General features: G+C 46.3%; 1 protein-coding gene across 5 annotated transcripts in view; it reads left to right on the top strand.

Annotated features, from left to right (window-relative positions):
* Positions 1-20556, top strand: part of TJP2 (tight junction protein 2) — a 161247-nt gene that overhangs the window by 9557 nt on the left and 131134 nt on the right. Inside the window, exon 1 of one of the 5 annotated variants that reach the window (XM_033924824.1) lies at positions 15010-15333. The exons of 1 other annotated variant lie outside the window; for it this stretch is intronic. In XM_033924824.1, coding sequence (XP_033780715.1) covers positions 15091-15333 — 243 coding nt within the window. In that variant the 5' untranslated portion in view covers positions 15010-15090. 3 more of the 5 variants (XM_033924794.1, XM_033924809.1, XM_033924816.1) reach the window with 3 other exon arrangements.

Below are 20556 nucleotides of genomic sequence, written 5' to 3'. Positions count from 1 at the left end.
TACAAATCCAAAATGTGGCTCTGCAAAGGAGTTGAGTTTGAGACCACTGTGCTAGACTTGTGCAACTCTGTTTGAAGCCTCTGATTAGATGATCATGGACTAATGAACTATCTAAGATCCAGTTTTGGATAAAAGTAATCACAATGACTGTAGTTTGTGTGTGAAAGTTGGGAAGAGAATGTGAGTTGATGGGGATTAGGTTCACTGACTAAATTATTCTGATATTTATCAATAAATTATCATATTTTTTGCACCATAAGATGCACCCTAGATTTAGAGGAAGAAAACAAGAAAAAAAACATTCTGAACCAAATTTTCCCTGCCAGGCTCTGTACTCTGTCCCCCCTCTTATGGTCCAGTGGTGGACAGGGCACAGGGCAGGCGAGGACAGGGCGCAGGGCAGTGCCTAGTGGCTGGCAGGCAGGTAGAGACACAGCAAAGGGCAGACAGAGAAGTCTTTCTGTTTCCTGCTCAGCTTTGGAAAATGCACATTTCTAATACCTTTACCTTTTACATTTTTATTTCCTCTTTTTTAATTTTTTGAAAGCATTTCACATGTCCAGCACAAGGCATCTTGCCTCAGCTGTACATTTGTTGTAAATTTAAATTAGTGATTAATTTATTATAATTCCAGCAGGAGGGCCCCCTTCCCTGGTATCTTTCTACAGGACCCCCCCCCCCAGCACCTTTATGCAATCCTGGGGGGTCCAGCACTGCATCGGCAGCCTCCCCTGCTGGACGGCCACCCGAATCCCCATCTGTTGCGGCAGTGACAGGCAGGCGCAAGCCCTGAGCGCGCCTGCCTGGTCCTGTGCCGCAGCCCGATGTCCAGCTCTGCATCAGCAGACTCTCCCATTTTCAGTGGAAGTGAAAGGCAGGTGCGAGCCCCAAGTGTACCTGCCTGGTCCCGCGCCACTGCCCGAATGTCCAGCTTTGTTTGCATCGGCAGGCTCCCCCATCTGCAGCGGAAGTGAAAGGCAGGCGTGAGCCCTGAGCGCGCCTGCCTGGTCCTGCGCCGCCACTCGAATGGTGTCGTCAGCTCCCACGAGTCTTGCGAGAACCAACAGCACCATTCGGGTAGTGGTGCAGGAACAGGCAGGTGCGCTTGGGGCTCACGCCTGCCTTTCACTTCCACAGCAGATGGGGGAGCCTGCCGATGCAGCGCTGGACCCAGCTAATAACACCATTCAGGTAGTGGCGTGGGACCAGGCAGGTGTGCTCAGGGCTCGCGCCTGCCTCTCATTGCCGCGGCAGATGGGGACTTGGGCGGCCATCCAGCAGGGGAGGATGCCGATGCAGCACTGGACCCCAGGATTGCATAAAGGTACTGGGGAGGGCACGCGGTATTCGCTGCATATGATGCACCCTTATTTCCACCCACTTTTTTAGGGGAAAAAAGTGCATCTTATGGAGCGAAAAATACGGTAAGTATTGATAAGTTGTACTGTGATGAAATGAATTGTGGGAGCTAATATTAAAATTAAATTGATTAAGATAATACTTGTTTGTATTAAATATTTAATAGCTGGTTTTAAAAATTTGAGTTATCTAAAGTTAGGAGATAAAACTGGCCACATACAGAAATTGGCTATTTAAAGGAGTCTGCTTGTGCTAAGGGAAGCAGACTGACAGTGGTCGCTATGGGGCCTTAGTAGCAGGAGGGAGGTTGTGGTTCCCTTTACCTCCTTAGCGCATTCCTGCAGAGTTCTTTTAAAAAACAAAAAAGAGGAAATGTTTATGCTAGTTGGCTTTTATTTCCACGGCTGTGTGCTAGGGAAACGTTTTTAGCACTTCTCCTTGTTCTCTTCTGCTGGAGTCTAACCTGGTCATGCAGAGTTGCTGCCCATGGTAAAAACTGGTGGGAGAGAGCAGCAGCAAAGGGTGAGATTTTATGGCCAGCTTCAGGCTGTGTGTGAGGGCACCTGTGGGAAGCACTGCTGCCAGTTCCTTTTGCCCTGCACGTGATGAGTCTTTAGTTATTTTGTCCCCAGGTCAGCTTGGGGACCAGACATGGCATTATTGTCTTTGGCAGCGGCCATTTTGGTCCTAACCCACCAAAATATGGGATAGATACGGAGTGAGGGCTCTGGATAGGTCCTGCTCTTCCTCTCACAATACTTCAATATTGAGGGGGGGGCAGGGGATTTAGGGCTACAGTAGATGAAGGCTAACTCTGCCTGCATGTGGCGCATGCTCAGGGGCCCTCTAAACGTGGCCCCGTGTTTAGTGTGCCACGGCTGGAAAAAAGTTTGCGAGACGCTGCTTTAAAGACTGAACCTCAAGGACTTTTCATGGCTGCAGAACCAGAGAACTGACCACAAATGTGGCACAACGAGGTTAGAGAATTGCTCGGAGTGCTTCTTTAAATATTAATGAGTCCATTTTACTGCCATTTTAATATCAATGACCTCATTATACTACATTTGCATGGCAGAGTCTGGGACTGCTAGGAAGCTTGGAAAAGACCGTGGTGAGCTGTTCTGATAATCAGCCAATAAAATTCTAGCATGCTAAACCATCCGGAACTGGTTTAGTGACCACCATTAAGGGCATGGTAAGTTTTGAGAATCCAGCCCTTAGTTTTTACATATTTTCTCAACCCTGAAAAGCAGACCTGTCAGTGTGCCTCTAAAGCTGGATTTGGGAGAAGTAGGTTTGTGCTCTTTCCCAGTTGATTCCTTCTAGCAAGTAGGTCTGCTAGTGTGCTTTGTAACATAGTAACATGACGGCAGATAAAGACCCGAATGGTCCATCCAGTCTGCCCAACTTGATTCAATTTTAATTTTTTCTTCTTAGCTTTTTCTGGGCAAGAATCCATAGCTCTACCCGGTACTGTGCTTGGGTTCCTACTGCCGAAATCTCTGTTAAAACTTACTCCAGCCCATCTACACCCTCCCAGCCCATCCTCCACCAAATGGCCATATACAGACACAGACCATGCAAGTCTGCCCAGTACCGGCCTTAGTTCAATTTTTAATATTATTTTCTGATTCTAGATCCTCTGTGGGAAGGTCAGTAACATAGTGTGATAGAGCATTCCCTTAGGCAGAATCCAAGAGATGCTTTTGGATTGCAGCACTCTTGTGAGATTCTGGAAACAATATCTGTGAAACTTTGGGATATGTTGATGGACAAACATTATAGACTACCAGTGAGCACTACTACTTAATATTTCTATAAGCGCTGTACTTTTAGCATTCAATAGACTGTCCCTGCTCTAGTTTGGACAGCCAGGACATCTCAGGGTTGGGGAGTTTCTGGTAGAAGGAATGATATAATCATGGGTAAAGGTATCTGACAGTGAGTTAAGAGTTGAAAGCAGTTTCAAAAAAGTGGGCTTTTAGCATGGATTTGAATACTGCTAGAGACGGAGCATGATGTATTGACTCTGGCAAAGATGGAGCACCACTGTAATTGGGGGGGAAAGGTTTGTACGCATGAGAGATAACTGCATTTAAATATTTTTTATTATATATATATATACCACTCATAAACCCGGAAACTATCAAGACAGTACATCTTTCAGATACAGTAGGTACACTTTCTGCCCATGAATGACTCTGAATCTAAGAATACAGAAAGCCACAAAGTAAAGCCTGGCATTAATAGACGAGAATGCAGCTTCTACTCGTGAGATTACCGAGAAAATATTTTGTGGTGATGCAGTAAGCTAATGAGATGCAAACCCAAAGCACGCAGAACTTGTGGGCCAATCGGGGAAACCCTGCCAGACGCACGAGCACAAAGATTCTGTGCTAGAGACAGCTTCACTGTGCCTCCTCTGTCCGAAGAAAACAAAAGTGCCAATACATCCCCTGGTGTTTATTTATTTTAAAAACATTTATAGGCAGCCCCTGGGTTAAGAATGAGTTACGGTTTTAAAGCTGTTCTTAAGTCAGATTTGCATGTAACTCTGAATTTGCAGATTTTAAGATTCCTTCTGCTTACCTCTGCTCCCAGCTGACAAAAGGTCCAACTGTCCCTACCAGTGTTCCCTCTCTAAGTTGCAGCATACACAACCACACACTGTTCCAAGATGCATAGGGTTTATTTATCATCTTCCAAACTTTGCAGCGGGTCAGCCTGGAGAGTGGAGTTATGGACATGTCACTGAGGCCACGATGCTCAAAGCTCTGATAACACGGTAATAAATACTGTGTTAAAAGAGTGTGTGTTGTTTTGGGGGGTTTTCGGTTGATGTTCAGCACAATAGCATGCAAATTATATGCATGCTATTTGTGTGAAGCAGCCCCGGAAAAAGGTGGAGGAACTGTGCCCGCTGTGCACGTCGCTAGGCACAGCTCCTTCCCCACTCCCTCCCGTCGGTTTCACTTTCTCCTGCCGCTGCTTCTCTCCCTCCTGCCAGCTCATCTTGACTGTGGCTCCAGAGTTGCGATCAACAGAGTGGCAGGGGAAGCCCCAAAGCAACTGATAAGCAGCTTTGGGGAGTCCTGCCAGCTGAGCTGATCGGGGCTTCCCCTGCTGCACAGCTGATCATTGTTCCGGAGCCGTAATCAAAATGAGCCAGCAGGGGCTGGCTGCCTAGCTGAGGGGTGGGTGGGGGGGAGGGTGCAGCTGTTGTGCATGTGTCATGTGAGTGCACACACACACACACACACACATAAACAGCCACCAGCAACTCCAGAGTTACAGGAAAAATTTCCACATAAATGAGGAGGCATTCCCTTTTGTGCATCATAAGGAGAGCTCATTAGAATACTAATGAGCTCCTTGTAATACATTTGCATAGGGTTCTTGGTGGCTGCTATGAGGATCAGTAGCGGCCCCAGAGAATCCTTTTGTATATCAGAAGCTGAGCTTCCGTTCCAGTAAGACTGCTTTAAGGAATACCAGCACAGAAAGCTTCTGAGCATCGGGGGCCTAAGTTCTCTAGAGGTTTCTAAAATCTGTAGAAGACACTGAACTGGGCAATGCTAGTAGTTTATTGTAAACATGAAACTGGTAGATACGAGAGGGTGCTGAAAAGTTCTCCGCCCAGCCTAACTTCTGAGCGTTATTTTGCCACTGTAGCTGAACAGAGTGTTATTTTATTTTGCAAAGTGCCAGTCTACAGAATCGTAATGCTTTGTTTTGACATTGTTTCAGATCATTGATTAAACCATGTCAACAACAAAAAAAATGGGGAATTTTCAAGTGTGGAAATCTGTGCCGTCATGAATTTCCTTTTCCTGCAAAAGAAAACTCCAAAGGAAATCCATGAATGTATGATGCACATTGAGGGGAAGATTCTCAAAACTAAAATGTGCCTTTAACGTGCTTGCTAAACCAGTTCCAGCTGGTTAGTATGCATCCTGGGATGCGCCGGGGAGGGGCCTAAGGCTCTGATTGGCCCAGGCGCTTAAGACTTTGAGCGTCCTTTCGGCTGGACTTTATTAATAAGGTAGGGAGGGGTGAGGGGAAAGGAGATGTGGTGGGGGAGGGGCTCAGATTCTGTGGGGGTAGCAAATTGTCTGATTTCAAAACAGTAACCGATGTTGAAATGATTTTGTATGCAAATGAGTTTCACAGAGATCCATCAGAATCCTATCCAATCAGTAGTTGGGAAACTGACTTTGACACATGCACAGAGCCAGCAGTAGAAACTCAAACAGCTGAGCGGCAGGGGAAGCCCAAAACAACCAATCGGGGCCTTAGGCTCCTCCCAGTATATTCCAAGATGCACTGGGCATGGGGGGGCCTAAGGACCTGATTGGGTCAGACGTTTAAGGCCTCTTCCAGGGGGTGTCTGAGCCAATCAGAGCCTTAGATCCCCCCCCCCCCACACACACACACACCCGGTGCATCTTGGGATAAACTGAGAGGGTACTAAGGCCCTGATTGGCTCAGACATCTAAGGCCCCTCCTGGGGCATCCCATGAACAGGAAGGCCCACCATTTTGTTTGGTGTATTATTTTTAAATAGTGTAGAGTTATTGCATAGAACTCCCACAGGAGTAATTGTTGAAGTAGAGAGGAACTGGGAATGAGCACAATAAGGGGCGACTGGAAACCAGCAGGACATTCCATCTCTCCAACAAATGAGCAAATGTCTTTGTCAGCCTTCCTGTCTCTGAAGTAGAGAATAGCTGTGTGTCCCACTGCTGCCATAGGACTGAAGATCCACAGAAGATATTTTGTACACATTTCTTTACAGGTTGATTCCTTTGAGTAACAATGAATCTAACCATTCAAACCTATATTTTACAAGACAAAGTGCAGGCTAGGGGGGAGGGTGTTTGGAACCTACTTCGAACTATTGTGTGTGGGGTAGTAGAGATCCATTGTCTGAGTCGCATCCATTAACTCAGTTCTGTTCACAATAGGCAGGACTCCTTCCTGGCTCTGTGCATTGTTAATAACAATTCAGTTTTTGTTTTGGGTTTGTTTGTTTTTTTCTTTCAGTTTGCACATTGTTTATGCATTACATTGCATACTTAAGGAAGCTTCAAACCTGTGTAAAAGAAAATATGCAGTGAACAACTCTGTGCCATGATATGAAACATCCCCTTTGCACCCACCCATACTCAAACAAGAAATTAAATGGATTTCAGAGTGTGAAAGAGAATTTGCATGAATATGCAGAAGATGCTGATCTTGGGAACTGTTACTGACTGTGCCTGTCCTTTTCCTGTAATCCCTCCACACACCATATCATAATAACCTTCACAATGTGCGCTGCTCTGTAATTGTGGAATTTTCAGAACTTGGCACTGATAAAAAGGGGAATGAATAAGAACATAAGAAGTTGCCCCCGCTGAGTCAGACCAAAGGTCCATCTTGCTCAGCGGTCCGCTCCCACGGCGGCCCATCAGGCCTAGTGCCTGAACAGTGATCCCTGATTAATTTTATAACTTACCTCTAATCCCATCCCTATAATCTACCTCTACTCTTATCTGTACCCCTCAATCCCTTTGTCTTCCAAGTACCTATCCAAAGCTTCTTTGAACCCCTGTAGCGTGCTCCTGTTTATCACATCCTCCGGTAGCGCGTTCCATGTATCCACCACCCTCTGTGTGAAAAAGAATTTCCTGGCGTTTGTTCTAAACCTCTCCCCCTTTCAATTTCTCTGAGTGCCCCCTTGTACTTATTGATCCCCTTAATTTGAAAAATCTGTCCCTGTCTATTTTTTCTATGCCCTTCATGATCTTGAAGGTTTCTATCATGTCTCCTTTAAGTCTCCGCTTTTCCAGGGAGAAAAGCCCTAGCTTTTTCAGTCTGTCAGTATATGAGAGGTCCTCCATGCCCTTTATTAGCTTAGTTGCTCTTCTTTGAACTCTCTCAAGTACCTCCATGTCCTTCTTGAGGTACGGCGACCAGAATTGAACACAGGGGACTAGGGGAAGTTAAGAGTTAGACAATCTAATTTTTATACATATAGATCAGTGGTCTCAAACTCAAACCCTTTGCAGGGCCACATTTTGGATTTATAGATACGTGGAGGGCCTCAGAAAAAAAATAGTTAATGCCTTATTAAAGAAATGACAAATTTGCATGAGGTACAAAACACTTTCTAGTTTATAAATTTTTCCTTTTGGCTAAGTCTTAATAATAATATTGTTATTTATAGCTAAAGAGACATATGATCAAGAAACTGTTTGATTTTACTTTTGTGATTATGATAAACATACCGAGGGCCTCAAAATAGGACCTGGCGGGCCGCATGTGGCCCCCGGGCCGCGAGTTTGAGACCACTGATATAGATAGATTCTATTTTATTTTTATTTATTCAATTTTCTATACCGTTCTTCCAGGGGAGCTCAGAACGGTGTACATGCATTTATTCAGGTACTCAAGCAGTTTTTCCCACTCTGTCCCGGCGGGCTCACAATCTAACATACCTGGGGCAATGGGGGGATTAAGTGACTTGCCCAGGGTCACAAGGAGCAGCATGGGTTTGAACCATAACCACTGCGCCACACTCAGAAAACTTGACTGTAATTATATATCTGCGTTTGTACAGTACGTTTTTACAACACATCTACATTGTAATTTCAGAAGCCAGTAACAATATTGCCAAAATGGTCAGATGTTCAAGCAAGATAAAAAAAAGCTGAAAACAAGCATCAGTCCTGTTTACTGTACATTTTTATTTGCATTTAGGAAATGTAGTTTCATCATTTGATCAGACAAGGAGAGTACAGCTGGACAGGAGTCGTATGAGTTAAGGGGTATAAAACTTCTCTCCTGCCCACTCTGCTTCTTGTGCATTTTCTTGCAGTCTCTGCATAACTTTTATCCCCTTAATTTTTGTAGCATGCTCTTGTCCCCTTTATTTATACCTTCTTGTTGCTTGCTTTGTGATTAAGGGCCGACATTTCAAAATGATTGGGGCCGGTGCCAAATTCAATACAAATTACGTCTCCCTGGACACAGTGAAGGCTCCTATGGTGGTGCTGGTGGTCCATCAGTAATCTACAAATGATGGGATCAGGTTACTCTGCCATTTATCTCCATGTGTCTGCTTTCACCTTCATTTAAAATTCTCCATGAATTTGTGCTACCACAGACAGGCAATAGTCGGAGTAGGAGAGTGCATGAGCAGCTGCATTGTCATGCAGGTCACTTGTTTTACATGAATTATGTTGTGGTCTGTTAAGGGCAATAAATGTCACCCAACTAAGGACTCGACCGATCAACACCAGAACATGGGGGGACTGTCCTTGTCCTCTCTGCACAAGTGCTGCCTGATTCACTTCGGTGAATCGATTCATTGTCTGAAGAAAATCGGACTCGCCGATTCTGTGACCCAACACCCCCGTCCCCCGGTGAGACCTGACAAAATCTCCAAGCCTCCTAAAACAGCAGCAGTGGCTGGCGTTAAAGAGGCAGCACTCTGAATCGGCTGCCGCGTCATCAGTGATGTCACTGATGATGCGGCAGAGGGTGGGCTCCAGTGGGACAGGCTGCCTCTTCAAGGCCAGCCACCACTGCTGCTGCTTTGGAAGGTCCGGTCTCACGGTGGGAAGGTCAGTGGGGTGCTGCTGCTCAGGGGGATAGGTCGGGGAGGAAAGATGCACATGGAGGGAGAGAGGAAGAATTGGGCTGGAGGAGAGGAAGGGAGAGATGAAACAGAGGTAGAAAGGGGTGAGGGAGAAATCCTGATTATGGTAGAGGGGAGGGAGTCATGTATGGAGAAGAGAGAAGGAAAAATGTTGAACATAGGGTGGAGGGCATGGAGAGATGGTGCATGGGGAAGGAGAAAGAAATATTGCACATGATAACGGAGGGGAGGAAGGGAAAGATATTGCATGGAGGGGAATAGAGAGGTTTGACCCAGGGCACAAGGCAGTGAGAAAGAAAGATGTTAGACAGTGGGAAAGAAACAAATGTTGTATATGGCAGTGAAAGGTAGAAAAAATAATTTTATTTTCTATTTTGTGATTACAATATGTCAGATTTGAAATATGTATCCTGCCAGCCCAGTGTTTGAAAGCGAGCATAAACTAGGACCTAACAGTGAGAGGAAAAGTGTTGGGTTTTTTTTGTTCATACCACAGCACCAGTGAGGGGTTGGAGAGGGCAAAGGGGGGAGAGTTGCGTGAAAAGGCTACAAAATAAACCCACCAGGATATTTGAAAAAACAACACCACAAAACACTGAATCAAATTGAAAAATCAATTCAAAAGGCCAAATCAAATATATATATATATTTTTTTTACCTGAATCGGGCAGCACTACTCTGCACTGTAAAATTTTATTCTATAGTAACTTTTTTAATGTAAATTCAGTTCCCCCCCCAACCTTAAGCTTTACATATATGCAAAATTGTCATGCCAATAAAGTTGCTGTACCAAGAATACCAAAACATAAAATTAATTAAATGTTTAATTTATTAATTTCTTCAATTCATATCCTAAAAACTAACAAAATTTATTTCATCTACATTTAAAATCTACAATAACAAGTAATACAAAGTGCAGAGTGCTACTAATGGCAAAATCATAGGCTGGGAAAAGCTACAGGTACTGTCTAAAGCTTTTAAATAGAGTCCATCAATCAATCTTCAAGGCTCTTAATGATGTTAAGCATTGAAGCCATTCAGACCCAATAAAGCTCACTTAACTTGATGATGAGTCATTTAAAGTCCCAATATCTCCTTGAGTTGTAATCTGTAGACTTGACTAAGCCAGTTGTTCCTTATATTCATAATCCAAAATGAAATGCTTAATCACAAATACAGAAAAAGGATCAACAAAATCTGTCTCCCCTCCACTAGCAGGAAAACTGAATGCTTCATAGAAAATTCATCCTAGAATACCTTGCTCACACACAGAGAACACAATTGCCAAATACATAATAACTGACCAAAAATGATACACTTTAACCAAAATCTGAAGAAGCCACACCTTACATTTAGTACAATACCTAAAAAATAAAATGATTAATTCCCTCCTATACTGTGCAAAATATAAAGATCATACATGCCAGGGATGGTGTTAGGCCAAGGAATGCAATTGGAGCAACTGCCCCCTGGCTAGAGAAAACCCCTAAGCCTGCTGGAAGCTGAAGATGACATGGGCTAGTAGAGGGCTTTGGGGCCCCCTCCCATATTTCTGCCCTGGGCCCTGCCCATACCTAACACCAGCACTGGCAGGATAAACATTTCAGTTCATATATATTCTAATCACAAAATAGAAAATAAAAATTATTTTTCTACCTTTTGTTGTCTGGTCATTATTCAAATCATGTTGGTCCCAGGCTCTGGTTTCTGTTTGTCTTCTGATAACTCACTTGCCAGGGTCTCCTGCCCATTTTAAGTTTTCTTTTTGCTCTGTGTTCACCATCCATCTTCCATCTCTGTCCTTCCATTCTCTCCCCCGAAGGTCTGGCATCTTTCCTTTTTTTTGTCTCCATCCCCATAATCCAGTATTTCTCTAATGACCCTTCCCCCCCACCCCCCATGTTCCTCTCCTCCATGGGATCTGATAAGGCAGTACTTCTTCATTCAGGCCACCGGCAGCGTAAGTGACGCTTTCCTTCTGCTATTGCTTTGTGCCTAAGTGGGGCCAGGAAGTAGTAGCAGAGGGAAATCTTCTAGCTGTGAAAGGCTGCATGTTTACTTCATTCATGCTGCAGGTGGCTGAAGCGATGTATCCCACCAACCCCAGATCCACCATCTCTCCTTTTCTCAACTACCCTTTCATCCAGTATCTCTCCCTCCTTCTTATCACCCCAGGGACTATCATCTCTCCCTTTCTCTTCCCAATTGCCCTCCTTTCCAGTATTTCTATCCCCCCTCACTGCATACCACCCCTTGGGTCCAACTTCTCTCCCTTTCTTATCCTTCCCTTCATCCCATTGTCCACCTTCTGTCTCCCTCTCCTCTGTTTTCAGACCCATTATTTCTTCCCCTCCACCTCCCTCCCCCTCAATCTGGCATATGCTCCTCTTTTTCGTGTACTTCTGATAGCTACACCAGGGGGCCTCCCAAAGGCTGGCATGCTTCCCCCTTCTCCCCAACATCATCCAGCATCCTCCTGGTCTCTCGGTCTCGCTTTAAGAACTAATTACGACCTGCAGAGGATCACCAGTGCACTTTCCCTCTGCCGCGGTCTGCCCCAGACCAAAACAGGACATTAGGTCAGAGGAGGGGCAGGACCGCGGCAGAGGAAAAGTGCACCAGCGATCCTCCACAGGCTGTAATTTAGGTTTTAAAGTGAGTCTGGGAGGTGAATCGGGCAGCACTAACTCATGGGTCCAGCAGGTCCAGATGGCTTCCCTCCCTGCCACTGGCATAAACCTTGCAGAGCGAGCCATCGAACACAGGCTTGCTCAACAATGCTCATGGCCTTCCCTCTGCCGGGCTCCTCCTTATGACGCAACTTCCTTTCTTTGTGGAAAAAAAGGAATTTGTGTCGTAAGGAGGAGCTCGGTAGCGGGAAGGCCATGCAAGCCTGTATAAGAGATCGGCTCGCTCTGCAAGGTTTGTGCCAGTGGCAGGGATGAAGGGAAGCTGGCTGGATTTAGCAATTATTTTTAATCCTCTTTGGGCTTGGTGCATTGTAACATGGGTCTTTATTGCAGGCCAAGCCTAAATTTAATGTGGCAATATTTGCCATGTTAACCAGATGTTAAGGGTGTAAGTGTTTCAGTGAAAGGGCCCCAGTATTCAGTGGCATAGTAAGGGAGGAGAGTGCCCTGGGCGCAGCACCCCTCCTAACCGTGTGTCCACACCCTTTGCCTTCCCTGTACCTTTTTTAACTTCCCCGGTGCGAGGTTGCTGCCTGCGTTGGCATCTGCGCTCTCTCTGATGTCAGTTCCAGGACCCGTGCCTAGGAAGTGATGTCAAAGGGCGAGCCAACACTGATGTGGGCATGCTGCTCACGATGGAGAAATTTAAAAAGGTATGGGAAAGTGTGTGTGTGTGGCAGGAAGATGTGCCACTGCTCCGGGCATCGCTCACCCTTACTATGGGCCAGATTCACTAACCTGCCTAATCGGGCCTGATCTGGGCAGGTCTGACAAATTCAGCAAACTCCAATATGTAGATGGGGGCGATTGGAGGAACGCCTCCATCTGCCGGCACGGTCGCTCTATAGCAGGGATCTCAAAGTCCCTCCTTGAGGGCCGCAATCCATTCGGGGTTTCAGGATTTCCCCAATGAATATGCATTGAAAGCAGTGCATGCACATAGATCTCATGCATATTCATTGAGGAAATCCTGAAAACCCGACTGGATTGTGGCCCTCAAGGAGGGACTTTGAGACCCCCTGCTCTATAGCGATCCCCATGCATGCACTGGACCTCCAGCTCGGCACTTTTTTTAAAAACTTTTTTTTTTAAACAGCCTGTGGTTTTAACCCGCTTAAAGCCTGCGGGTTAAAACCACGAGATTACACTTTGGGGAAGAGTGGGAGAGGTAGGGCAAGCAGGCGATTAGGGCAGCTACAGTCGGGGCAGGCAGATAAGGGAAGCAGGAGATCGGGGCTGACAGGAGGGCGGCAGAAGGCAGTCGGAAAGGGTTTCAGCGACTGGTCCTCAGCAATCGCTTTTTGGGTTGATTGGCCAGCACCGTTGAATCAGCAAATTTTGTTTAGTGAATCGCGCCCCTGCCTACTTCACATGCAGTTCCCCTTCATTTGCATGCGTGAATAGGATCGCGAAACAGGTTAGTGAATACTGCAGGAGGGAAATCGTGTGGCAAAAAACTCGCAAACCGATCGGTTTGCTTAGTGTCACTGCCAGTATCTATGAATCTGTAAGTGCCTAGGTGTCTGTTTGGGAAGTGTGCAATAGAGGTCTGAACGGGGATCGCGGGAATCTCGTGGGTCCTATGGGGGTCCCACGGGGACCCCCCTCTAGCTAATGGGACTCCCATGGGGATGGAAGGCTTTGGAAGCAGGGTTCGTCCATATAAAAGAGGGGGTTTATAAGTTAATTACCTGAACAGAAAACAAAAAAAGGGTTCCACCAAAGAGATTCCACAAGGAAAACAGCAGCGCAAACACAAAAGAAACTGTCAGAAGTAATTGCTGCTTTTTATGGGGACGGGCGGGAATGGAGGTAATTCCTTGTGGGGATGGGAGAGGATTCTAGTGGGGACGGATCGGGACGGAGAGGATCGTGGCGGGGACAGGTGGGATTTCTGTCCCCGTGCAACTCTCTAGCGTGCAATGACATTTACAATAGGGGAATCAGTAGATGTGCTGAACAACAAGAAGGGCTAAGTAGCATGAATATATCACCTTTACGAACACAAAGGACAGGGCAGGCTAAAACCACAACTCCTCTAGTAAGAAGGTCTCAAGTGGGCAGCTGTCCCTCCAATTTGGTGAACCCACTATACCAGGGGTAGGCAATTCTAGTCCTCGAGAGCCGGAGCCAGGTCAGGTTTTCAGGATATCCACAATGAATATGTATGAGATGGATTTGCATGCACTGCCTCCTTGAGATGCAAACCCATCTTCTGCGTATTTATTGTGGATATCCTGAAAACCAGACCTGGCTCTGGCTCTCGAGGACCGGAATTGCCTATCCCTGCACTATACCTTCCATACTCGACACCACAGTCCCAATTTAATAATTAAGTGAGTTACCCAATGTATTTACCTACACGCCATCCATGTTTGTACCCTAAATGTCCAAAAGGGGAAATTAGCCTACTCTAAATGTCACAGTGGGTTGGTTGCATAATATCCAACACAGTGATAGGGAAAACTCAACAAGCCAAATTATTGTGGGCCTGGAGTGAAGTAGCCCAGTGCTCAAAGCACCACGCTGCCAACCAGCAAAGTCCTGTTCAAATCCTGCTGCTGTCTCTTGTGACATGTAAACTCATTTAACCCTTCTTTGCCTGAAGTACAACACTTAGGGCTCCCTTTACGAAGGTGCGCTAGGGGTAGAGCGCACTGTAGCTGAAACTCCGCACGTTAAGGCCCTACTGCACCTTCGTAAAAGGAGCCCTTAGTGTCCCATGCCCAGAGGATTCTATCTACTGTACATGCGTGTAAATAATCTTGAGCTACTGCTGAAAAAAAAGGTGCGAACAAAATGCATGTTCATAGACAATTCATGCCATCTGAATCGCATGCACACACCGATACACATACAAATGAGTGGACCGAAATTAAACTAAACTCGCAAGGTTTTTTCTTTCCTCCTGTGGCAAATCTAAGACAGCGGATATCAAGGATGAGGGGAGGGCGGGCTCCATGCAACCATGGCAATTGAAAGTGTACTTTTTGCTACAGGTTGGATGACGTATTTACGCACTGTCCCGTGAGGAGCGACAAATTGAGCAATTACTAGAACAAATTCCTCCGCTCTTCCCGCAGACGCTTTTGTTTGCTTTGGGACTGCCGATTGGGAAGTAACGCCAGGAGCGTCGCAGGGCTCGAGGCGGAACCAACCATCGGGGGAAGGGGGGGGGACCGAGCAGATGGAAAAACCCTGCTGTTTCCTCGGTATCAGTCGTATAGTACTGCCGGGGGGTGGGATTGTGGGTGATCAATGGCGGCTCTTTTTACGGCTAGACGGGAAGCGCCCAAAGGGAAAAGGTCTGCGCAGAGAGTTGTGGTGGCCGTGCCTCTCCCCCCCCCCCTCCTCCCTTTCTCTTCCGGAAGCGATGGTATAGCTGAGCTGGAAGAGTGCATGGGAGAAGTCGTGCGTTTTCTGCTTGGGGGAATTTGCTCGGCTTTTGAGCAGCTGCCGCGAGGTTTTTTAAATTTTGCTTTCGGTCGGAAAAGTTCTTGCCTCTCGTCAAACTCAGACGTGCGAGCTGCAAACGGAGGGGACCCGGCTGACGGGCGGCGGCGCTGGAGAGTTCTGGTCAGGCTGCCGCAGCTGGACGCGATGCCGACGAGGCGGGACGGGCTCCCGCGGCTCGGGATCTTTGTGAGTGGCGCCGTTTGAGCGCCGGCAGTCGGGGCTCGGGGATGAAGGAAGGTGTGAAAGGGAGTTGAGAGTCTTTTAATGTTGGTGGAAACGACGGTCTTCTGTTGGGGATACGAAGAATAATGCAGCTGATTCAGATTTGGGTTGCACTGGTGTTCTGATGGTGAACAGGGCAGCAGCATCCTTCCCCTCTGTTCCTTAAGGTAGTGCTGCAAAGGCTGTCGGCATTTTAAGTCGGCCCACATCGGGGTTTTGTTTATCCACAGACGATTCAAAGTAGCAGCAACAGGTGGAGCTGCCAAGAGAAAGTGATATCGGACAAAGATGCACTCTCTGATTTAAAGCAGAAAAGTCCTGGGGTGCAAGCATCTAAATTCATTTTATAACTGCTGGGTTTCTCAGAGGAACTCATATTTTACTTGTCATTGTATCTGTGAAATATACAGTATCAAATTTCTGTCTAATATCCATTTTCTGTTGGACATGTTTCAGACAATAGTGTCTCTAATAAACACTTTCACAAAAGAATGTAAGAATGATGTCTAAATGGGTGTCTATAGCTCCTTACAAGCTTAATCATAAAATGCAATTCAAAAAACAGAGGGAAAAGCCTCAGACTGAGGCCCTCCCTCCACCACAATGGTGGTTTAAAGGTGGATAGGCGATGGGGAGCCATCTTTCGATGTGGAGATGCTGTTTAGCGTCCCTCTTTAAGGGATGTCATGCGGATTAGGAGTTTGCTTTTCCAAAGATATGCATGGGTCTTGTTTAATCACAAAGTTTTGTGTTTTATTCTGGCTCTAGTTCGATCGGATTTGTTACACCCTGAGGCAGCAGACTTGTGAAACGCTGGCCACCGTTGGTGTACCGATCAACAGCAGATAAGTGGAAGACTTTTCCTCTATCTTCAAGTGCATACTATTTAACAATTTAAATAGCACTGAGCAATGCTTTTATTTATCTGCAACATTACAGAGGTTTTTTTTGCCAGTGAGGTTATCGCCTAACCACCTTTAAACCACCATTGTGGTGGTGGGAGGGCCTCAGTCTGAGGCTTTTTCCTGTTTTTTGAATTGCATTTTGTGATTAAGCTTGTAAGGAGCTATAGACACCCATTAGACCTCATTCTTACATTCTTTTGTGAAAGTGTTTATTAGAATTATTAGGTTTTCACAGTACTTTGGTCTCTTTGCTCAGACAGTAGTGTCAACACCTATTATGGAGAGCTGGTACATCTTGTGTACATTCACCAATAGGTGTGTAGAATAAGAAATGGAAAAGGAGCTGGGAGTAGTGGGGGACTAGACTAGAGGTCTGAACGGGGATTGCGGATCCCGCGGAAATCCTCCTCTAACCCACGGGACTCCCATGGGGACCCCCCCTCTGGCCCACGGGACTCCCACGGGTATGGAAGGCTTTGAAAGCAGGGTTCGTCCATATAATATAATGGACCCATCAGTCTTAGTAAAAGAGGGGGTTTATAAGTTAATTACCTGAACAGAAAACAAAAAAAGGGTTCCACCAAAGAGATTCCACAAGGAAAACAGCAGCACAAACACAAAAGAAACTGTGGAATTGATGATCCTGTCAGAAGTAATTGCTGCTTTTTATGGGGACGGGCAGGGATGGAGGTAATTCCTTGTGGGGATGGGTGGGGACGGAGAGGATCCTGGCGGGGATGGGTGGGATTTCTGTCCCCACGCAACTCTAGACTAGATGTCCACCGCTGTGCTGCTCATCCCTGGAAGGTGTGAATGCAGCCTGGACTGACAGAATAAGATCAGAAGGGGCAAATTGAATGGCGGGAAAGTAGAGAAAAGTGTGCTCTGCACTCCTCCCCCCCTCCCCTTTGCATTCTTTCTTTAAAAACTACACATCTTACTCTCCTAGACACCCTCACGTACTTAATCACTTCCCATCGATACAAATGTATGTACGTACCTGCATTTACCAGACTACACAGCCACTGCCATTTCTATCCGGACACATTCTCCCGTTTTTTCGTCAACATGCCCCACTCACAGTCTGTGAATTGAGGAAGGGGAGTGTGCACTTTTTATCTTGTTTGCTCATCTCGATACGTGTTAGAATCTGTTCCACTGACATTTGCCTCATACAAAATGAAACATGCCAGAGTATAGTGGTGCATTTTCTTATCCTTCTTGTCTGCTTTTACCGGTACGACAGATTCTCTAATAATATGTAAGGGGAAAGGAATTGGGACTTGTATATCGCCTTTTTTGTAATTAAACAACCATACTCAAAGCGGTTTACATACAGGTACTTCAAGCATTTACCCTGTCTTGTCCCGGTGGGATCACAATCTCTTTAATGTACCAGGGCAGTGGCGGGTTAAGTGACTTGCCCAGGGTCACAGGGAGCAGCACGGGGTTTGAACCCACAAGCTCAGGATGCTGAGGCTGAATCTAACCACACTGCTATCATGTTTCTATGGATGGCAGACTAGATGGGCCATTTGGCCTTTATCTGCCATCATGTTTCTATGTTAAATGTTTTCTCAGAAACCTGTCTGGTTTATGAATTTAGATGTTAATATCTGGAGATAGGATAAACTTTTTTTATTTTTTTTTATTCACTTATTTTGTTGCCACCAGATCTCTTATCTATGTCTGGGGATGTCATATGATTTTAACCTCCTTTTTACTTTTATTCATGATGCATAGCACTAGTTGGTTTCTGATCTTCCTTCCTCTGCCTGAAGGAATCCTCTGTGCTTTGTTTTCTGTTCTGGTTCTTCCTCCGCTCTGTTCACAGAAAATAAATATTTTCTGATATTGCTCCTTTGTCGCCTCATTTCTCTGACTTCTAAAATTGACCCCTTTCCCTTTCTTCCTTGGTAATCCTAACCACATGGTTTTGAAGTAGTGCTGCCCGATTCGCGATTTGAATCAGTTCACCGATTCACTTCGGGTAAATCGATTCGAATCAATTTTAAATTTAAAAAAAATCAGCTTCCCGATTTGGACCCTTGCCCCCTAAAGCAGGAGCGGCAGTGCTGCTCTTGCTGGCCAGCTGCTGCCGCATCTGCTTTAGAGGGAAGGAGGGAGGGTCAGTCGGAAAGTGCTGCTGTTGGCTTCCCCCCTGGCCTCCCCGAAGGACTGCACATCGCATGCCCCCCCCCCCCCCCGGAGGCCTCCGTGTTCCCTCTTGTTTCCCCGCAGCGTTTAGCTTATAGCTGCAGCGAAGATCACAGTTACAGCGTCTTTGCAAACTTGTTTTCAGTTGTTTCCTCTGCCCCGATCCTGCCTCTGATGTCAGAGGAGGGGCGGGACCATAGCAGAGGAAACAGCTGAATGCAAGTTTACAAAGACGCTGTAACCGCGATCTTCGCTGCAGGCTGCAGCTATAAGGTAAATGCTGTGGGGAGGCCAGAGGGAACACGGAGGCCTTCCTGGGGGAGGGCAGGTCTTCAGGGGGTGGGACAGGCAGGCCTTTAAGGGGGGGACAGGCAGGCCTTTAAGGGGGAGACAGGCAGGCCTTTAAGGGGGGACAGGCCTTCAAGGGAGGGGACAGGCCAGGGATGGTGGCATAGGCCTTCAAGGGGGGGGACAGGCCTTTAAGGGGGGACAGGTCTCAAAGGGGGGGACAGGCCAGGGATGGTGGCATAGGCCTTCAGGGGGGACAGGCAGGCCTTCAAGTGGGGGACAGGCCTTCAGAGGGGAGGTGCAGGCCTTCAGGGGGGACAGACCTTCAGAGGAGGGGGGCCCTGGTATAGAAGTACATGGAGGGAAGGAAGGGAGGTTCAAAGAGAAGTGCATATGCCGGACTTTGGGGGGGGGGAAAGAAATAATGGGTCTAAAAATAGAGGAGAGGGAGAGAGATGATGGACAATGGGATTTAGGGAGGGAAGGAACAGAAAGGGAGAGAAGTTGGACACAAGGGATGATGTGGAGGGGGGATAGAGATACTGGATAAGAGGGTAGTTGGGAAAATAAAGGGAGAGATGGTGGACCCTGGGGTGGTGGGGAAGGAGGGAGAGATGCTGGATGAAAGGGTAGTTAAGAAAAGGAGGATCTTTGGATGGAGATGAAAAAAAAAGAAAGATGCCAGACCTCCGGGGGAGGGAAGGGAAATGGAAGGGGAGGACAGAGATGGCAGATGGATGGTTAGAACGGAGAAAGAAGTAGTCCCTGGCAAGCAAGTTATCAGAAGACAACCAGAGCCTGGGACCAACAAGATTTGAATAATGACCAGACAACAAAAGGTAGAAAAACTAATTTTATTTTCCATTTTGTGATTACAATATGTCAGATTTGAAACGTGTATCCTGCCAGAACTGGTGTTAGACCGCAAACGTGAGCTAGGATTTAAGAGAGAGAGGATAAGTCTTTTTTGTTTGTTTATTTTGTTTACACTACAGTGCCAGTGTAGTTAGAAGGCAAAGGGAGTGAAGAGGCTATAAAAGGGGTGAAGAGGCTATAAAATAAACCCACCAGGATGTTTGAAAAAAACACCCAATTGGGCAGGAAAATCGAATCGAAAAACCAATTCAGTAGGCTGAATCGAATCGAATCAAAATTTTTTTCCCTGAATTGGGCAGCACTATTTTGAAGTCCAGCTAGCTGAGGAGTTTTGCAGGCATTTTAATTTTCTTATCCTTGTCTGCTCATACTGGTAAGTCCGGTCCTCTAATGGTAGATTTCTCTATCGGGACTCTACTCCAGTTCTGAAAACTTCTGAAGCTGTAAAGGGGATCAGTTTCATGGTGAGTTACATCCTTCTCTCTGCCTCAAATCTACTTAGCCACTGTATAGTCTTCTGCTGCTAATACGGTGAAGGTGTTCTATAATGATATTCTTATGTTGGAGATGCATCAAACACAAAAGCTGTGCTAGAACCCACAAATATCCATCTATTCTTACTTATGCATCCTCTTTGAAAGGGATGGCAGATTTGGTGGAATCTGAGCTGATGTCTTGCTTAGCTTTGCCTCAGCTCACCTACCCTCAGTCTCGAGTGCTGGGTGTACATGGGACTAAAGAATGACGGTTACACATTTTTCCCCCGTCCCCACGGAAACTCGTTTTCCCGTTCTGTCCCGGTGAGTTCTTTTCCTGCCCTTCCCCATTCCTGCAAGCTCTGTCCTCATCTCCACAAGCCTCAAACACTTTAAAATCATTATTGTTTGGGGCTTGTGCGATTAAGGCAGAGTTTACAGGATGGGGCAGCTACAGGGACGACAAAACTTGCGAGGACGTGACA

This window comes from Geotrypetes seraphini, chromosome 1 (assembly GCF_902459505.1).
Source record: "Geotrypetes seraphini chromosome 1, aGeoSer1.1, whole genome shotgun sequence".
Classification (NCBI taxonomy): Eukaryota; Metazoa; Chordata; class Amphibia; order Gymnophiona; family Dermophiidae; genus Geotrypetes; species Geotrypetes seraphini.
The sequence above is the reverse complement of the archived record's forward strand: the minus strand, read 5'-3'. Positions and strand labels throughout refer to the sequence as shown.